The sequence below is a fragment of the Echinops telfairi genome, unplaced genomic scaffold (assembly GCF_000313985.2).
Source record: "Echinops telfairi isolate 266 unplaced genomic scaffold, ASM31398v2 ScPeMD7_7420;HRSCAF=8458, whole genome shotgun sequence".
In the NCBI taxonomy this organism is placed as follows: domain Eukaryota; kingdom Metazoa; phylum Chordata; class Mammalia; order Afrosoricida; family Tenrecidae; genus Echinops; species Echinops telfairi.
This window is the reverse complement of record NW_022111320.1, coordinates 52406655-52427630: the sequence shown is the minus strand read 5'-3', so window position 1 is coordinate 52427630 and position 20976 is coordinate 52406655. Positions and strand designations below refer to the sequence as shown.

Here is a 20976-nt window from a genome sequence, read left to right as displayed (position 1 = left end):
CCCCCCCCCAACCAACCTGGGCTGTTAGTACATTCTGAATCTATCTGCCCCCTTTGCTTAGAGCTAGTTTTTCTCTCCAGTCTCTGGCCTCTGCCCTGGCCTCCCTGTCGGCATTCTCCTGTGCCCCTGGCGGCCCACACATGGTTGGTGGCGCTCTTTCTCTTGTCACGCTTGCGTGCTCTCCCTGGTCAGTTTCATCCTATTCGTGTTTTCAGTCGTCAGTCACTCTGTTAACTTCCAAAGATCGATTTCTGTCTCTCAGATTACTGAAAAACACTTTTCGTTTTTTTCCAGACCCATTTCCACCTCAGCTGTTCAGTGTACATCTCTACCTGACTGTTCCATAGACACCTGAAACACATCATATCCAAAATAGGCTGATCGTTTTATTTTTTTCTACCACCTTTCTCATCCTCAGGTTGTGATTTTTTGTACTCTCTAATGTATCTTTCCCCAGCAGAATCTCAGTCACAAACCCTGGGGGTTTCTACTCTTCCTCCCCCCTCATTCTGTACCACATTTTTCATTAGTCAGAGCCATGACTTGATGGGCCTGCGTACCACCAGGCTGCTTATCTCCAGCTTGCCACCTTCTACTCTGTTCTCTTGCTTGCTTTCTCATGCACAAATCTTGGTGTCATATCTCTGCTTACAATTCTTCCTGTTGCAAAACCAATGGTTTCTTCATTACAAATACCTTTATTTCAACAACATCCACAGCTACTGTACGTGTGGGACGTCGCCAGATGGAATACTCAGGAATCCAGTGGACTACATATGTGGAAAGACGTGAGGGAGAAACAATGTCGTCAGCAAAAACGAGGTGGGGGTTGCCAGTGGATCATTGTTTGTATGCAAAGTTGAAGCTGAAGAAATGAATGAGTCCGTAAGGGCCAAAATATGATCTCGAGTCTATCCCACCTGAACATAAAGATCATCTCAAGAACAGGTGTGATGTGTTCATCGACATAGAGAACATCATACATGAAGAAAGCAAAAAAGTAATCGAAAGGTAGGAAAGAAAGAAAAGACCAAAGTGAATGTCCGAGGACACTCAAACTCGCTCTTGTATGAGTGTAGCTAAAGCAAAGGGAAGGAGGGAAGTCAAAGAGCCAAACAACATTTCCAAAGGCAGCTCAAGAAGATAGACAGACAGACGACGACTGACGAAGCAAAGCATTATAGTGAAACGTGCAAAGACCCGGAGCTAGTAAACCACAGAAGGATGAACACACAGCACATCTCAAGCTAAAGTAGCTGAAGGAAAAGTTTAAACCCTGAGTTGCAATATTGAAAGATTCAATGGGCGAAATAGTGAATGATGCAGGAAGCATCAGGAGAAGATGGAAAGACGACATGGAGAGAAAGAAAGAAGGGGACGGGGAGAAAGGAATGTGCATGTGTGGAGCGGGGTGCCCGTGGGCATTTATTGGCAGAGCAAGTGAGCTTTGTAACACCAGCTTCGAAGGGACGGGGCAGGGCCAGCCCAGGAGACTGAAGGAAGGTTGGGGACTGAGTGCCATAGAAAGACCCACCTGTGTACCTAAGCGAGAGAAGAGTACCGACTGGAGAGAAGAGTCATTTCCCAATGCAGAATATAACCTGGTAACTTCCCCAGTAAGCCTTGTAGTTATGAGGAGGGTCTGTCTAATGGCAACAAATTACCAAGCCTACTTGAGAAGCAGAGTGCTGTGAGAGACAGCTGGTGTCAGAACTGGTCGGAGGCTTGCCGTTGGAAGGTGTAGTCTGACCTCATCTCATCGGCTGCTGAGTCTTTCCCTCTGTTGTGAAGTGAGCTGACCCTGCCAAGCCATTTACACGGTTGGATCTTTTGATACCATAACAGTGAAAAGAACCTTTCTGTTTTCACAGTGACCTATTTAGAAATACACAGAAGCATGGTCTTCAGAAAGTGTAAGCAGGGAAGTATGGTACTGCTTTATTCATAACTGCTCTCGATACAATGGGGACAGATAAAAGTGCGGGTGTTTGGGTTGGAACAGGATATTTGAAACAGAAGCACAGTGAATTAATCTAAATATCTTGCAGTTAGGTGTATTGCTGTAACAATGAAAAGTAGGTCGTAAGAGGTGCTCAGTTGAGGTGTGTAGGGAATAATTTTGGCATTTATTATACTAACGTAGGCCTAACTCATCGGGGTGTTGTCCTCAAGCATTGAAGGTTGTGCATGGGGCAGCTCTGCTCACACTTAGACGGCCACAAGGAGGCAGAATCGGCGCCAGGGTAGTGGCTTTGGGTTTTGAAGGAGGTTCTCAAGATAACTAATAATAACAGCAGATAGGAAACATTGGAGACTAGTCAAAAACAATATATAATGAAGTGCTAAATACGGCAGAGTGGCTCTTAAATAGTGTAGAGATTATAAAAAAAGAAAAGGTACTTGAATGACTTAACTTCTTTTATTTACTCAACAAATAATTAAAGTCCTTTTATGTCAAAAGTGTACTAAGTAAGCTGGTCTCTACTGTGCAGCTCTGGTTTTGTAGTTTGTTACATAGTATCACTGAAAGCTACAGTGTTGCGATAGCCTGCCTAGCCCGCTGTGCCAAGCTCAGTCAGAATCCAGTGGGCTTTTCCTGCAGGGTCAGTAAAGGTTCCATGGAAGAGGGGTGTGAAAGATTGCTGGATATCACTTGATGAAAAGCAGAAAGGGAAAAAGAGGGCATAGGTGAAGGAAGGTGAGCGGAGCATTCTAGGAAAACAGGAAAAAGTGATTGAAAAAGTCATGCATTTGTGTCCATGAGGAAATGCAGCCCCTTAGACTGGAAAGTAAGAGTTGTGTGGACCCAATCAGGTTTAGACAGGGGAGTTTAGAAGACCGTGGGGTTCACTCAGTTCAGCACGTTCTGCAGGGCCAGCTCCCACTCTGCACGTTGTGGGTCTGTTAAGCACACTTGGTGTTTTCTGAAAAGCCTCATTGTTTTTTCTTCAACCTGCCTGCATACTTGGCTATTGTGGTATCTTCTATAACGAGTACATAAACTTCAGGCTCAATTTTGACACATTTCCCAGGAACAGTGCAAGATGGTGCCTTAGTTTCTTAGTCCCGCTCTAACTGAAAAACACAAGTGGGTAGTTTTATTTTCATTCTATTATTATTTTATAATTAATTAAAAAGCAATTTTAAGTGGGTAGTTTTAATAGCCAGAAGTGTATGTTCTCACAGCCTAGGAGGCTGGGCGTCTACATCATGGGCAGGCTGCCTCTGTCCTCTCACGTGGGCAGCCTTTGTCTCTTTCACGTGCTCTTCCTAAGGTCCTTGGTGATTTCCATGTGGTACCAGTCTTTTTTTTTGTGCTTAACTGACTCCTCGTGTATCTCAAAGGTAGGACTTCAAACTAATGTATTCCAGCTCAACCCCCTCCTGAGAATTTGCATTCCTGCCCCCCTTACAGGTAATCAGAACCTACAGTTTAAAAAGGTCCCCAGGTGATTCTTCTGTATGTAAGACCCTTCCGTATGTGAGAATCACCTGGGGTATTGTTAAAATGTAGGCTCTGTATATCTGGGTGGAAATGCAAATTGTTGGCAGGGGTTGAGCTGGGACAGACAAGTTTGAAGCCCCGCTCTGATTGGCTTAAACACACCCTACAGTGATGAAAAAGAGGAAGGCCCTTGATGAGATGGACAGACACAATGGCTGCAACCGTGGACTCAAAAGTCAGAACAGTTGTGAGGCTGGCGCAGGCCTGGGCGGTGCTTTGCTGGGTTGTACAGAGGGTTGGTATGAGTCAGAACCGACGAGACGGCGCACGCCGAGCCACAACAGTAGCGACAGAGCTCATCAACCTCACAGTGACATCCTCCACCTGTACTGCTGGTCCTGCTGCCTAGTCATGGTCACGGTGACCCCATTGGCTTTCCCAGGCTGTGATTCTGTTTTCTCTTAGCTTTGTTTTGTTGTTGAGAATGCGCACAGCAAAGCAAGCTCCAGTTCAGCTGTTTGTTCATGTGTAGTTGGTAACAGGAATTGCGTTCTTTTGAGTTGTGCAACCTGTCTGACCCTTTGTGAAATCGTGGCTTCCTCTCTTAACAAGCTCACTGCTCCCTACGGTTTTTGTCTTCTGAGTTGCTGTTGTCAGTTTGATCCCATATAGACGTTTTTGAAGACACCCTGGGGTTCAGTGGCTGGAGAGAGGCCAGGAGAGGGTGCAGGGTAGTGACCGGAAGTCCTGAAATGTGCTTCACAAAGACTGGCCGTGGGCTGCTTGGGCTGAATAGAGGTGACTGTTATGCTTTCACTCCAGGGACCGCTCGATGATTCTAATCGTACTCACTGTTTTGGCAGAGTGAGTGTGTTTCAGTTGTTTGCTTGTGTGGTCTGCAGTGAAGTTCTGAGATTACCCCCCACATTTTTTTTTTAAAGCTTGCTTTCTTTAATAAAGTTTAAAATGGGTGCTGAGATCTACAGGAGCTCCTGGTTGGCACCTGTGTTTAAGCGCTGGCATGGTAACCACAGGGTTCGTGATTCAGACACGATCCACTCAGAGGGCCCTCAGAAGACAGCCGGGAGTCAGTCTGCTTCCAGAAGTTTCCCCGGGAGCCCCTGTGGAATGTTTTGCTGCTCTGCACACTCGGGTTGCCATGTACCACATACAGCTTGATGGCAAATGGCAGCAACACATGTATTCAGCACTAGGAGAAGCATTCCTCCCACAGTTGTTAATTATGTGTTGGCCCACCGTCTGCTCCTCGGGATCAGTATGCTTTATCCCACGCGTCCTTCATTCTGAAGGCACTTCACAGAGGTGCGCATTCTTGCTTTTCTCTACCTGGGTACTTTCTAGCATAGAGGCTTGTTTGATTTGGGTGTTTTCCTCCTTTTCCCGGCTCGAGTTGCAGTCTGTCCTTTTGCCTCATTGCTGTTTTGTCCCTTGGTAGTTAAGTGCTCTCTGTGAGTGCATTCCTTATAAAGATTGGGAAAGAACTTTTTTTTTAAAGAGGCGGTGTGGTGATGGTGACATTGATTGCTCTAGTATTTCTGTGTTTAAGAGGAAATGTCAAGGATGGCCATTACAGTTGTGTTGAACTTGGGCTTTTACTGATTGAGCATCTTCTATATGCCAGAGCCTACTGGATGCTGGGGAGATGTATCTGTGAACAAGACAGAGGCTGCTCTCATGGAGCTTATTTTCTAGTGGGACCGGGGGAGAACAGTGAACACGCCGTTTCAGATATTCATAAAACTACCAAAAATAGTCAACCAAAGAGAGAGCAGCCAGTATAGTGAGCCAGAGACTGACTTGGGAAGAGGAGGCCTACCTGCGAGGACTTGGCAGCTGAGCTAACAGCACCCAGTGAGGCCCTGGAGCACGTATGTGCTTGGAAAGGAGAGGCAGCTATGGCTGAAACTTGATGAAAGAGGACCAGCAGGCTAAAAGAAGTGGTCAGAGCGGCAGGCAGAAGCCAACTTATTAGGGCCTTCTTGTAGGTCACAGCAGCGTGGGCTTCATTCAAGTGAACGTGTTTAGTTGTTGGGAGTTGGAGAATGCATCGTGCCAGGTCAGGAACAAAGCAGGAGTGCAGATGGTCCGTGGAGTCTGTCAGCATGTCGTACAGTGCTGGCTTATGCTGCTGTAGGGCTGGAAGCTGTGTGAGATATTTCAAATGCCAGCAGGGTCACCCAAAGCAAACAGGTTTCAGCGGAGCTTCCAGACTTTAGGAGCAGACTGCGAAGAAGGAATTGGCTGCCCACTTTGGAGGAAGTAGCTGCTGAAAGCCTTAGGCATAGCATGGAAACACCGCCAGGTGCTGAAGGCCTGAAGCCTGGAAGCGGACGTTGTCGGAGCCCGAGGGTGGCCCTCGGGCTGGAAGGCACTCCGTGTGACCGAGGAGGAGCTGCTCTCGAAGGAGAGTCGGCTTGGTGACTTGAAGGGGGCGAAGCCTTCGGGATCGCGTGTGCAGATGAAGCACACTCCAGGTGTATTAGTCTAGGTACTTAGGAGAAACAAATCCACGGCGACTCACGTATAAGAGAGAGTTTTATGTAAAGAAAAGGTGCATCACGAAAACATCCCAACCCAATGCTGCCCAAGCCCACAAGTCCAACATTAACCCATTAACCCATTAACCCAACACCAGTCCACAAAGTCCTCCACCTCACAAAACAGAGGCAATGATGCCGACTGCAGGAGGAAAGCTGAGTCCATGAACGTGTAAGCATCTCAGCACTGGCAAGGGTCTCCACACGGCTGCTCCAGCACCCAGCGCTGCATCGGGATAGGTCCATGCGGCTTCTCCTTGGGGATGTCTTGTAGGATGTCAATCTTGCAAGCTGAAGCAGGGAGCTGCTAAGGCAGCTGCATCCTGGTGCGACCATCACAAAGCAAGAGACCCGAGAACTCGAAAGGTGAGGCTTCACCACCCATTTATCCCGATGCAACCATCACAAAACAAGAGACCCGAGAACTAGAAAGGCGAGGCTTCACCACCTATTTATCCCTCCGCCTTTCAACCAGACCCACATGTGATTATCGGCCAGGCTGGCACAATTAACTAACTCACCAGGTAAGAATAAAGAGCTGCAGAAATCTAATATCCAGAACTTATATGAAGAATCTAAGAAAATTGGAAGATAGAAAAAATGAACTGGAAAAAAAATGAGCTGGGAGTGCATAAAAATCGATATCTTATGCATTAGTGAGCCAAAATGGACTGGTATTGGCCATTTGAATCAGAAAATCATATGGTTTACTATGTCAGGAATGATACAATCAAGAGGAATGGTGTTGCATTTATTGTCAAAAAGGATGGACGTTTCAAGATCTACCTTGAAGTACAATACTATGATAGCATTATAGGATTATATCTATCCGCCTTCAAGGAAATCCAATCAATACAACTATTATTCAAATTTATGCACCAACCACTAAAGCTAGTGATGCAGAAGTTGAATTCTACCAACATTTTCACTTGGAAATTGTTCAAACATGCAATCAACATGTGCTGATAATTACTGGCCGTTGGAATGCAAAAGTTGGAAACAGGAACAGTAGTTGGAAAATATGGTTTGGGTGATAGAAATGAAGCTGGAGATTGCATCGTAGAATTTTGCAAGGTCAATGACTTGTTAATAGCAAATACCTTTTTCATCAGCACAAACTGTGACTATACATATGCACTTCTCCAGATGGGGAATACACAGAAACTAAATTGACTACATCTGCGGGAAGAGAATGGAGGAACTCAATATCAGCAGTTAAAACCACGCCAGAGGGTGCCTGGAACAAACCATCAATTGTTCATACATAAGCAATTTTCAGATTGAAACTGAAGAAAATTAAAACAAATCCATGAGAGCCAAAATATAACCTTGAGTATATCCCACCCAGATTTCAAGAACATCTCAAGAGCAGATTTACTGCATTGAACACCAATGACAGAAGAACTGATGAACTGTGTGGAAAGACATCAAGAACATCACTCGTGAAGAAAACAAAAAGCCAAAAGTTTGAATGATGCAAGAAGCACCAAAAGAAGATGGAAAGGATATACAGAGCCACTCTACCAAAAAGAACTGGGCGGCAGTCCGCCATGTCTGTCGGTAGCATATGACCACGGATCAAAGGCACTGAAAGGAAGATGTCCAAGCTGCACCGAAGGCATTAGCCAAAAAACAAGGCTCCAGGAATTGGAGGACTACCAGTTGAAATGTTTCCACAAGTTGATGAAGCCTAGGAAGCCACACTTGGAAGCCACCGGACACACTCACTATTGACACCAGGAAATTTGGAAGACAGCTACTTAGCCAACTGACTGGAAGAGATCCATATCTGTATCCATTTCAAAGAACGGTGATCCAACCCAAAATGTCCAAATTGTAGAACAGTGTCAATATCACATACAAGTAACATTTTATTGAAGATAATACGGAGCTGCCAGAGGTTCACGCCAGATTCAGAAGAGCATGTGGAACAAGGGATATTATTGCTGATGTCAGATCAATCTTGGCTGAAAGCAGGGAATACCAGAACGAGGTTTACTTTTGTTTTATTGACTTTGCTAATGCATTTGACTGTTTACATCATAACAAACTATATACAGCCTTGAGAAGAATGGGAATTCCAGAACATTTCATTTATCTTCCTGTGGAACTTGTACATGGAGCAGGAAGCACTTGCAGGTGCAGGCCTGGTTTAACATGCTGCCTGGTTTAACATCAGGAACAGTGTGCGTCAGGGTTTGTTTGCTTCCGCCGTCTTTATTCAGTCTGGATGCTGAGTAGAATGTGGCCCCAGGACTGGAGAAGGCTTAGTAACAACCTGCGGCACGCAGACCTTGCTTGCTGAAGTGGTCTGTAGGGCTTGAAGCGCATGTGCCGAGGAAGATCAAGGATTGCGGCCTTCAGCATGGAGTATGACTCCATGTAAAGAAAGCCAGCCTCCTCAGAACCGGACGAATAGGCAACGCGATAGATGGAGAAAGGGTTGACGTCGTCGTCACGGATTTTGTCTTCCTTGGATTCATGCACTGCACTGGGCAGATCAGCTGCATCAGACTTCGCTAGAGCTGTGGTTCTCAACCCGTCTAACGTCGCGACCCTTTAATACAGTTCATGTTGGGTTGATTTCCCCCTCCAACCATAAAATTATCGTTGCTACTTCATAACTGTAATTTTGCTCCTGTGATGAGTCGGGTGACCCCTGTGAAAAGGTCATTCAACCCCCAAAGGGGTCGGGACCCACAGGTTGAGAACCGCTGCTCTAGAGAATTGAAAAGCAGAGAGGTTACTTTGAGGGCTAAGGTGCACCTGACCCAAGCCACAGTCTTCTATTGCCTCGTATGCCTGTGAACGTTGGACATTGAATAAGGCAGACTGGAAGATGAATCAATCCATTTGAATTGTGGTGCTGAAGAATATTGAAAGTTCTGTGGATTGCTCAAAGGACAAATCTGTCTTGGAAGAAGTAGAGCCAGAGTGCTCCTTAGAAACAAGGATGACGAGACTTCATCTCACATACTTTGGACAGGTTGTCACAAGAGACCGGTCCCCTGGAGAAGGACAGCGTGCTTGGTAAAGTAGAGGGGCAGCGAAGGAGGAGGAGGTGGATCGACACAGCGGTTGCACCAAAGGGCTGAGGCACGGGAACAATTGTGAAGGGTGACCAGGACCTGGATGTGCTTGGATCTGTTGCACATAGGTCTCTGTGGATGCAGCGGCCCCCATGAGACTTACCAATAACCCAGGGTTGGGGGGGTCTTTTCTCCTCTAAGGGCCATTTGGGTATTTAAACATCATGCTGGTCAGACTTTTTAGTTACTTTCACCCTTAGTGTGATGGCGGGAACTATGTCTGTGATGTCTAGGCCCTTGTACAGCCTCTGGGCTGGTAGTTTGCCACCAGTGTGGCGCTCTGAAGAAGGGCGGGCCAGTCCAACATGAGGCGAGTTAGCTGGTATTGTATAGGCGGATCTGATAGAAAATATTGCAGGAAGGGACACAGAACTGAATGTTGTTACGCAGCTCACTGTAAAGGCAGCGTAATCATGGGAGGAAAAAAGAGAAAATGATTGTGGAATGATTGTACAATTCTTTTTTTTTTTTTTTTTTAAGTACTAGGAGACTTTAATTCATTACTTTTGATAAAGGATGTAACAACGTGATACAAGCTCTAGGAAGATGGTGAAGATCTGCCAACTTGCCCTCAACTGTACACAGAACAGTCCATCCGATAATAGCAAACTATATATGCATTTACTGTACTCGTGGAACATTCTCCACAATGGACTATATATATGTACTTTTTAATAAATCATTTTATTGGGGGCTCTTACAGCTCTTATAACAATCCACGTGTCAATTGTATCAAACACATTTGTATATATGTTGCCATCATCATTTTCTTTCTGTTTGTGCCCTTGGTATCAGCTCCTCATTTTTCCCTCCCTTACCCATTCACCCTTGTGAACTCTTAATAAATTATAAACTATTATTTTCATATCTTACACCGTCCATTTTCTGCCTTTACCCACTTTTCTGTTGTTAGTTTCCCTGGGGTTTGGGGTGTGTGTGTTAATATGTTGGTCATTGTGATTCGTTTACACCACCCCCACCCCCTCCTGCCAACCTTCCCCTTCCCCTCATGGTATCACTGCTTCCATTACTGTACCTGAGGGGGTTATCTATCCTGGGTGCTCTGTTTCCAGCTCTTACCTGTACCAGTGTCCATGCTCCAGTCTAGCCAGATTTGTAAGGTCGACCTGGGATCACGATAGAGGGGGGAACCTGGGATCACGATAGTGGGGGGAACCTGGGATCACGATAGAGGGGGAGGAAGCATAAAGAACTAGAGGAAGGTTGGGTGTTCCTTTGGTGCTGTGCTGCACCCTGACTGACTCTTCCCTTCCTTGTGACCCTTCTGTGAGGGGATGTCCAATTGTCTACAGATGGCCTTTGGGTCTCTACTCCGACCCTCCTTGTTCCATCGATATGATTGTTTGTTTTGGGTCTTCTGATGCCTGATACCTGATCCTGTTGACACATCGTGATCACATGGGATGGTGTGGTTCTTGATATGATTGAACTATTGAATTGTATAATATGTCGATTACGTTCCAGTAAAACTGGGGGACAAAAGAAAAGAAGAAATATTGCAGGGTACGAGGAGAAAAAGAAGGCTTTAATGACAGCCGCCACGTTTGTGGCTTGAGCTTGTGAGGGTTGCTGGTGTTCTGTTTGAGACTGGAAAAGTAACGGGGAGCGTGGGACTGAGTGGAAACGATATGGTTACCCAGTTCTCTCTGCCAAGAAAATGCCCCTGACTGTTGTAATGGCACACCTGTGAGTTGACTGCTGTAGGTGTGGGGACATCTTTTCTATGCTTGCCCAGGACTGACCCTCTCTTCCCTGTGTGTTAGGATGTCTGAATTGATTGAAAAAGAAACGGAGGAATATCGGAAAGGGGATCCAGACCCATTCGATGATAGACATCCTGGTAAGACTAATTTGTATCTTTTTCCCCCCCTTTCTAAAGTAAATTGTTAAAAGGAATATTTTTTTAAGTGAAATAGTATCTTTTCATGGCAAATGGTAAGATGTTTGCTCACCTATCCAACATGGCAATGAGGAAAGATAAATCTATGGAAAACTTGAAGTTCTCTACAGATCAAATAAGACAGGCCCGAGTTCAACTAAAGTGTTTTGGTGAAACCCACTTGACAGCAACTGGTTGAAGAATAAAACCTAGTTGTCTCAGTGAAATTGAAAAGACAAAGACTTGAAGAAAGAAAAACGTCCTGCCCTTCTGACCTCCTATACCAGACAGCTGTTTCCTGTGTGCCTTCAGTACCTTAACATCCTAGTTTCTGAATACACTCATGGCATAAGCCGAGTTTTTAGCACATTTTTAATGCAGTTTTTGTGGTAAAATTAGGCGCCTCGGCTGATAATTCGGGTCGGCTTATACTTGAGTATATACGGTCCCCTTATTTTACTGGTGGGGAATGTAGGGCGTGTGCTCTAAGGGCCTTGCTGTTAGTCTTCGAGTGTGTACCTGGAACTCGGAGTCATCAGCAGACCCCTTGATGCTTGCACTCGTGTCTCGACAGCCAACACACGCTGGCTCGTGTTCACTTGGTTTTAAGTCCAGCAACCTGGCCTCCTCGGGCATGGCGCTCGACATGGTGTGAGCCTCGAGACTGTTGGATTGATGGTCTCTCTCTGATGACCCATCTCAGGATTTACGTGTAGGTCCACCCTACATAGAAACTCTGTAGTTGGGGTTTAAGTGGAGAGAAAATGTTTTGAGAATGAAGTACAAATGCGCCTTACACAATTGATGTGTGGTGTATGGATTGTGGTAAGAGTTGTATGAGTCCCTAATAAAATGTTTTTTAAAAAAAAGAAACTGTAGCTAAAATTTGTCTTCTGAGGAGAGAGGGGTCTGAAATTTTGTGTGTTGATAAAATGGGAGTTATAAAAATAACACTGTAAAACCTGCCTGTTGCAGGTTTTTTGACGTTCGTTTTCAAATATAAGTAAGCTAGACATTTCAAGTTGAGTGTCTATAGTGTATGTGATGTTAGCTGCGGCTTTCGCCCTAGACATTCCCATTTGTGACTTCAGAGGGCTGTTTACCTAGTTAGCCCACATCTCCAGTAAGGGCAATCAGAGCATGAAGACGTACACAAGTGAACGTGAAATAAAACCTCGAGTAAATGCAGAATCCATCAAGGATGCAAAGGCATGCCTGGTGTCGTGATACTGCCTGGGAGGAGAGGAAGCAGGAGAATCGAGGCAGAGTGGAGAGCCGAGCGGGACGTGCCTCTTTCAGGAGAAACTTAAAGCCTTTTTTGCACCTTCTGACGTGAAGCACCGTTTTCCATCGGTACACTCTCTATTAGTGAAATAAGGTCTCCGTCTAATCATTTATGAAAAGAGGACGATAATGTAAGGTCCTGGACTGATAGCAGCCTGTGACTTGAGCGTTGACATTACACAGTGGTTAAAACTTTGTATCAACAGCTCACGTTTTTTCTTCATCTTAAAATCTGTCCTTTGATTAAATCTGCCAGTCTAAGGCTTTGAAAGGAAAACTCAATAAAGGTAGATAATATCTCTTTTGAAAACAAACCAGTATTTCTTGTCATTAACCTGTTGTTTTGCTGTACAGTGAGTAACATCCTGGGGACCTGATTTTTAGCCTGGAGTTAAAAAAGAGTTGCGGTTGTGGTCTCTCATGATTGGGATTGCTTACTGGGACTTTTGCTCTACCTGGGATCTCCTTGTACGCTTGAAGAAGATCTGCCGTTCCTATACTTAGAGTCGAAGGAGAGATTGGAAGTGGGGCCCATCTTCTTCAGGCCACCTCTCAAAGGAAGCATACTTCCTGTTCTCTGACCGACTGGGGGAGTCAGACGTTTTCTTTTTCTTAGACTCTTTTGTGATTTTTTTAGGCTTCATAGACACCTGGTGATACTAGTTTTGGGGTTCAGTGTGCTTTTCATTCAGCATACATAGGCAATATGCTGGGGGATAGGAAAGAACAGTTTTTGTCTGATTTAAAAGTTAAAGAATATTTCTTCTGAAACTAATTGATAAAAAGATTCTTTGATCCTATTAATTTTTTTGGCATTTTAGTAGTACTTACAACAACCTAGCCCTCTTTTCAGAAGTCTGAAGTTGCTTGACTGGGATGACTCATCACTCACTTCTTTGTTTCTTCCTCCCTCTTTTGGTAGGTCGAGCTGATCCAGAATGTATGCTGGGCCACTTGCTGAGAATACTCTTCAAGAATGATGACTTCATGAATGCAGTAGGTTTGCCTCTTATCGGTAGAGATTATTGTCAGCGGATGCTCCACCTTCTTCTTTTTAATCATTTTATCACCATCCATTCATCCATCCATCCATCCATTTGTCCTGCACATTTGTACATTTGTTGCCACTATCATTCTCAAAATATTTGCTTTCTGCTTGAGCCCTTGGTATCAGCTCCTCATTTTTTCCCCTCCCTCCCCACTTCCCCCTTCCTCATGAACTCTTGATAATTTATAAATTAATTATTATTTTGTCCTATCTTACACTGTCTGACGTCTCCCTTCACCCATTTTTCTGTTATCCGTCCTCCAGGGAGGAGGTAATATGTAGATCCTTGTAATCCGTTCCCACTTTCTACCCCACCTTCCCTCCACCCTCCCAGTATGACCACTCTCACCACTGTCCCTGAAGGGATCATGTCCTGTGTTTCCAGTTCCTGTCTGTACCAGTGTACATCCTCTGGTCTAGCCAGACTTGCAATGTAGAATTGGGATCATGATAGTGGTGGGGAGGGAGGAAGCATTTAGGAACTAGAAGAAAGTTGTATGTTTTATCGATGCTACCCTGCAACCTGACTGGTTCGTCTCCTCCCCGCGACCCTTCTGTAAGGGGATGTCCATTTGCTTACAGATGGGTCTTGGGCCCCCAATCTGCAATCCCCCTCACTCCCAATGATTTGATTTTTTGTTCTTTGATGCCTGGTACCTGATCCTATCTACACCTCGTGATCACACAGGCTGGTGTGCTTCTTCCATGTGGGCTTTGTTGCTTCTGAGCTAGATGGCCACTTGTTTACCTTCAAGCCTTTAAGACCCCAGACACTCTATCTTTTGATAGCCGGGCTCCATCAGCTTTCTTCACCACATTTGCTTATGCACCCATTTGTCTTCAGCGATCTTATTGGGAAGGTGAGCATACAATGATGCTTTTTTGTTCTTTGATGCCTGATACCTGATCCATTCGACCCTTCGTGATCACAGGGGTTGGTGTGCTTCTTCCATGTGGGCTTTGTTGCTTCTGAGCTAGATGCAACTTGTTTACCGTCAAGCCTTTAAGACCCTAGATGCTGTCTTTTTTTTTTTTTTTCAATCACTTTATTGGGGCTCATACAATTCATCACAATCCATACATACATCAATTGTGTAAAGCACACATACATTTGTTGCCCTCATCATTCTCAAAATTCGATTTCCACTTGGGTTCCTGGAATTAGCTACTCATTTTCCTTTTTCCCTTCCCCCTCCCTCCCTGCTCCCCCCCTCCCTCATAAACCCTTAATAATTTATAAATTATTATTATATCTTATCTTACACTGCCCAGCGTCTCCTTTCACCCACCCTTCTGTTGTTTATCCCCCAGAAAAGAGGTTATATGTAGATCCTTGTGATCGATTCCCCCTTTCTATCCAACACTATGTATTTTGATAGCCAGGCTCCATCAGCTTTCTTCACCGTATTTGCTTATGCATCCGCTTTGTCGTCAACGATTGTGTGGGGAAGGTGAGCATCATGGAATGCCAGTTTAATAAAACAAAGTGTTCTTGCATTGAGGGAGTGGAGTACTTCAGTAGAGGCCCAATGTCCATCTGCTACCTTAATACTAAACCTGTTAATATGTGCACATAGCTCTGTTTCCCCAACCTCAGTAGCGTTTTCATTGGTCTTGTCTTCCTCCAGTCCAGTCTTCACGGTACATCCAAGAAAGCTTTCTAGATGTAAACGTTGGTCATAGCACCCTCTAGCTTAAAACCCATGAGTGGTTTCTCATTGCCCTCGGGGTATAAGTGCCCTAATTTGCCCTCTCTTCTTTCCAGTCAGTTCCTGTCCTTTGATCTGCCCTCTGTCCAGTCCCGCCTTTGCAAGTTCCTGCTTGTCTTGTATTCTGGTTTGGAATCTTCCTGTCAAATGCTCTCTCTAATTCCTAGTCAGTGCATTGTGTGGTCTCCTAAGGGCTTCCATCCTTATACATTCATGATAATATTTGTTTTCTCAACTGTCTCCTTTTTAGAATTATTCATGCCGTGTCTTGTTCAGTGTTGTATACCAAGTGATGAACACAGCACTACTTATAGAAAAGTTCAGCAGACATTACATTAGTGCCAAAAGGGAAGTTTTATTAATAAAGTATTTGTATTAATGTCATTAAATTATTCTTATTGATTTATTAATAAGGTTTTGTTAAATTAGTAAATTAATATCCAATAGATAGCTAATAAGATATTAGGAATAATAATAATAAGATATTAAATGCCAAAAGGAAAGTTTTATTAATTAGTTTTATTTATAAGGTGTTAATGTTCTATTTTACATCTATAAATTCTTAACCATTGTCAGGACCCAGGAGCTTATCTTGTCCTGTGGAATTCTTCAGAAAAAGGAGGGCGGGGGTAACTTCTTTGTGGTACCCTTATTTGATCTTTAATCTCAGTGGATGCTGAGTTAGGGTTTTGGAGGGGGTGAGGGACGGGTTGGCTTTAAGGTTGTATAAGAGGTTATATGTGATAACATCCTGGCAGCAGAATAGAGATTTAAAATTAGTAATTATGATATAGTCTTTTCTCATACCTTTTAAATTTTATTATTATTTTCTTATAACCTTTTAAGAAAGCAGTGGGAATGTATTAAGGGTTTATTGGTGTTCATTAATTTGATTTAAGTGTGATGTAAGATCAGAAGTACTCTTCTTTCCCTGTATAGTTGGTGAATGCTTACGTGATGACCAGCCGAGAGCCCCCTTTAAACACTGCGGCTTGTAGACTCCTGCTGGACATCATGCCGGGGCTGGAGACCGCTGTCGTCTTTCAAGAAAAGGTACTCACCAAAGAGAGGCGTCACCGTCGTATTTTCTAACCGAATGGGATGCTGTTTCTTTTCTTTGTTGTCAAATTGTAGTTTTTTCTGAGTATAATAGTAGCATGTTACAGAAAATTAAGAAGTGCAGATAAGCAGTAAGAAATTGCTAAAAACAAACAAACAAACAAACCCTATTTTAATGAGTACTGAACTGCTTGGGTGCTATCATACCTTTTAAAATCTTAGAATCATGTTTTGAGAATGGATTTATCTGGTCCATTACTCTTGATGGAGAGTGGTCTTTCTCAGCATTGAAGCTCTGGGAAACTCATTCTGTTCGGGATGGTATTTAACACTCACTCCATTCATACTTGATGACCTCTTTTGTTATGTGCTGGAAATATTCCTGTCAGCAAGAGGGGGCTTGAGTTCACATAGGTATGTGGAGGGAGTTGGACACAAGTAAATCAATAATTTCAAATAGTGAGCAGTAATTTGAATAGTGACTATATGTATATATTTCAGCTGCCAAAACAAAATTGCTCGTTTTTAGAAGTAATACAAATATTTTGTCTCAGCTTTCATGTGTAAATGGAGTATGCTACCTACCTCTTTTTAAAGATAATAACAGTTTAAGCTTTGGAAAAATTCTGGAAGTCTTAGTGTAGTTTATGAGCCAAATGAAAGATTTAGAAAAAGGTTTTCATTTAACTTTTGATCAAATTTATATTAACTTACAGAATTGTGTCATGTAAAGTATTTACAGAATGACATTATAATTGATGCTATAATTTGTAGCAGTAAATGCAAGCTAGATTTTTTTTAGATATATTTATTTTTAAAATCATTTTATTGGGGGCTCTTACAGCTCTTATCACAATCCATACATATATCCATTTTGTCAAACATCTGTACATATGTTACCATTTTTTTCAAACCATTTTCTTTCTACTTGAGCACCTGGCATCAGCTCCTCATTTTTTCCCTTTCCTATCTCCCCTCCCCTCCCTCTCCCATGCCCCCTTGACAGTTTAGAAATTACTTTTTTCCCCCATGTCTTACACCGACTGCTGTCTCATTTCACCCGCTTTGCTGCTGTCCATCCTCCTGGGATGGGGGCCATACGTCCATCATTGAGATCGGTTCCCCTTTACTCTCAACCCCGCAACCCTTACCCTTCTAGTATTGCTGCTTCCTTTATTGGTCCTGAGGGGTTTATCTGTTCTGGATTCCCTGTGTTGCGAGCTCATATCTGTACCAGTGTACATGTACTGGTCTAGCCAGATTTGTAAGATAGAATTGGGGTCATGGTAGTGGGCGGGGAGGAAGCAACAAAGAACCAGAGGAAGGTTATGTGTTTCATTGGTGCTATACTGGACCCTGTCTGGCTCTTCTCTTCCTTGTGGCCATTCTGATGGTGGTGTCCAATGGACTATAGATGGACTTTGGGTCTCCACTCTGTCTTCCCCCTCATTCCCATTGATATGCTTTTTGTTTGTTTTTTTTGGGGGGGGTGTCTTTGATGCCTGATACCTGATCGCATCGACACCTCATGATCACACAGGCTGGTGTGCTCCTTCCATATGGACTTTGTTGCTTCTGAGCTAGATGGCCGCTTGTCTATCTTCAAGACTTTCAGACCCCAGATGTGATATCTTTAGATAGCCGGGCACCATCAGCTTTATTCACCACATTTGCTTATGCACCCACTTTGTCTTCAGCGATTGTGTTTGAGAAGGTGAACATCACAGTGCCGTGTTAGTCGCACAGTGTTCTTGCGTTAAGGGATCTTCAATTAGCTGTTACTGTGGGAGGCTAAAATAATCTATATTCTTGCCAAAAATATTTTCCCATATATACTCGAGTATAAGCTGACCTGAATATCAGTCGAGGCACCTAATTTTACCACAAAAACGGCATAAAAATGTGCTGGAAAACTCGGCTTATACGCGAGTATATATGGCATATGGATTCTTCTGAAAACCATGATGATTTTAAAAAAAAAACATTTTTAGCAGGTTGTTTATGTAGTGTAGAGAATGTTACAGATGATTATACTGTGCTTTATGAAAATTTCCTAGTTGTCATTTTAGGAAAATAATCTGATTCTTTATAGTTTCATTTCTTTATATCTGGAATTAAATAAATTTCTGTGGGAGGTCAGGATATATCCTATTACCTTCTGTATTCTCTGTTGAGTAGGACACCAATTCAGTGTATCCTGAGGAATACACTGAACAGCAAGGCTGTCGGTAAGAATAGTTTTATTAATGAGGACCTGATGCCAGGGGTTTAAGTGGAGAGCAAATGTTTTGAGAATGATGAGGACAATGAATGTACAAATATGCTTTACACAATTGATATGTATGGATTGTGATAAGAGTTGTATGAGCCCTTAATAAAATGATTAAAAAATAGTTTTATTAATGTATCTTAATGTTTTTAAGTCTTTCTTTTGAAGTTAGTAGTTGGCACACAGCTTAACTTGTAAATTAGGGTGGGAGATAGTACTTTACTCAAGGAGGTAATATCTTACACTAAAGTGAAATTGTCCGATTGGGAATAGCATTACCTTCAATCTAATGTTTTAGAGCTCGGAAGGCAGTGGTGTTGTGATCCTTAGCATTGGATTCTGTGATGAACTTTATTTACCCTGCAAAAGTATCCTATGGATACTTAGGGGAAAAAAATCCTAATTTTTTTAGATCATTTTATTAGGGGCTCATACAACTCTTCTCACAATCCATGCATACATCAATTGTGTAAAGCACATTTGTACATTCATTGCCCTCATCATTCTCAAAACATTTGCTCTCTACTTAAGTTCCTGGCATCAGCTCATTTTTGCCCCTCCCTCCCCACTTCCCCCTCCCTCATGAATCCTTAATAATTTATAAATTATCATTTTGTCATATTTTTCACTGTCCGACATCTCCCTTCACCCACTTTTCTGTTGTCCGTCTCCCAGGGTGGAGGTTATATGTAGATCCTTGTAATCGGTTCCCCCTTTCCACCCCACCCTTCCTCAACCCTACCGGTATCGCCACTCTGACCACTGGTCCTGAAGGGATCATCCGCCCTGGATTCCCTGTGTTTCCAGTTCCTATCTGTACCAGTGTACATCCCCTGGTCTAGCCAGATTTTGTAAGGTAAAATTAGGATCATGATAGTGGGGGGGGTGGGGGTGGGGAGAGGAAGCATTTAGGAACTAGAGGAAAGTTGTATGTTTCATCGTTGCTACACTGCACCCTGACTGGCTTGTCTCTTCTTCTCGACCCTTCCATAAGGGGATGTCCAGTTGCCTACAGATGGGCTTTGGGTCTCCACTCCTCACTCCCCTCATTCACAATGATAGGATTTTTCGTTCTTTGATGCCTGGTAACTGATTCCTTCGGCACCTTGTGATCAGGCAGGTTGGTGTGCTTCTTCCATGTGGGCTTTGTTGCTTCTGAGCTACATGGCCGCTTGTTTACCTTCAAGCCTTTAAGATCCCAGACACTATATCTTTTGATAGCCAGGCACCATCAGCTTTCTATGCCACATTTGCTTATGCACCCATTTGTCTTCAGTGATGGTGTCGGGAAGGTGAGCATCATAGAATGCCAGTTTAATAGAAAGTATTCTTGCATTGAGGGAGTACTTGACTGATTTCTAAAGAAATTATGAATCAATGTTTTTTTTCCTTTAAAAAAATAAGTGAAGACTTATAAAATAATGAGTCTAACAATTAGTTTTAGACAATTTGGTTACTTGTGTTTCACAAAACTAAGGTTAAAACTCTTTAAGAGCACTATTTTATATATGTGTATATTTGAGCACTGTTATATTTTTTATATCGCAGTCTAGTCCATACATTGTATTAGTGATAAATGAACAAAAGTATTTAAGAAATAAAGTTTCTTGAAGCATGACTTAAGCTTTTTTGTGTGTGGTGCATTCTGCTCTACTCTATTTGATTTTTAATTTTAAAGCTGGTTTCAATTCCTAAATTGATTTATTCTAATGGTTTTAAAAATTGCTGAGTTGAACTTTGAGAAGAGGTATTAAACTTTAAGTGTCATTTTGATTTAAAATTACTTTGGCTATGTAGCCTCTTCCTTATCTTAGGCATGTCTTTTTTTAATCATTTTATTGGGGGCTCGTACAACGCTCATCACAATCCATCCATCCATCCATCCATCGTGTCATGCACATTTGCACATTTGTTGACATCATCATTCTCCAAACATCTGCTCTTTCTCTTTAGTAGTTTATGTACTAGATGTTGTTGTCTTGTGGAGGTTGGTCAGTGTATGCTGTGAATCCAGGTCAGGTCCATGTAAATCCATGTGTATGCTGTGAATCCGTGACTGGATCAGGTTGGTGATGCATTGTTCATTTGCTTTAACGTGTTCTTCTTTGAGATTGCCCTGATTCTTTACAGTTCAAAACATGTTCTTTCGGGGTAATTAAAAAAAAAAAAGTAGAAGGTTTAGAAATGTAAAATAAAGTGTTCTTATAACCCAAGCATGAATTTACAAAGGCATGAAATATACCATCTAAAAATTATTAGATATGATTATGCAAAAGTTAAGAACTTGCATCTACCTTAAGGTCTTGGCAAAAGATGTGTGTTTCACAGAAACTGAGTGGTTAACATGCACAGGAACAAAAGGTCAGACCTCATTAATAAAGAAATTGAAGTTAAAAGGACATACAGTTTTTGTACTTGTAGACTAAAAGTAAAAGTCTGACAGTGGTCTGCTGTTGGCACAGATGTGGGAATGTGGTCCAGGTGGCGGTGTGGACACGTTGCTGGATGAGCCGGCGGCATAGCAGCAGCAGCAGGTGTGGAGTGAAGTGCGGGCATCTGGAGGTAGACTGACCAGTGTTAGACCTCTGCTCTGCCACTGCTCTAGGTTTCTTAGA

At 43.1% G+C, this 20976-nt stretch overlaps 1 protein-coding gene across 2 annotated transcripts in view; it reads left to right on the top strand.

Moving 5' to 3' along the window:
* Nucleotides 1-20976, top strand: part of DCAF1 (DDB1 and CUL4 associated factor 1) — a 76314-nt gene that overhangs the window by 17607 nt on the left and 37731 nt on the right. For both annotated transcript variants that reach the window (XM_004715247.3, XM_045297680.1), the window contains exons 3-5: nucleotides 10877-10953; nucleotides 13199-13272; nucleotides 15973-16086. In XM_004715247.3, coding sequence (XP_004715304.1) covers nucleotides 10877-10953; nucleotides 13199-13272; nucleotides 15973-16086 — 265 coding nt within the window. The remainder of the gene's footprint in view (nucleotides 1-10876; nucleotides 10954-13198; nucleotides 13273-15972; nucleotides 16087-20976) is intronic.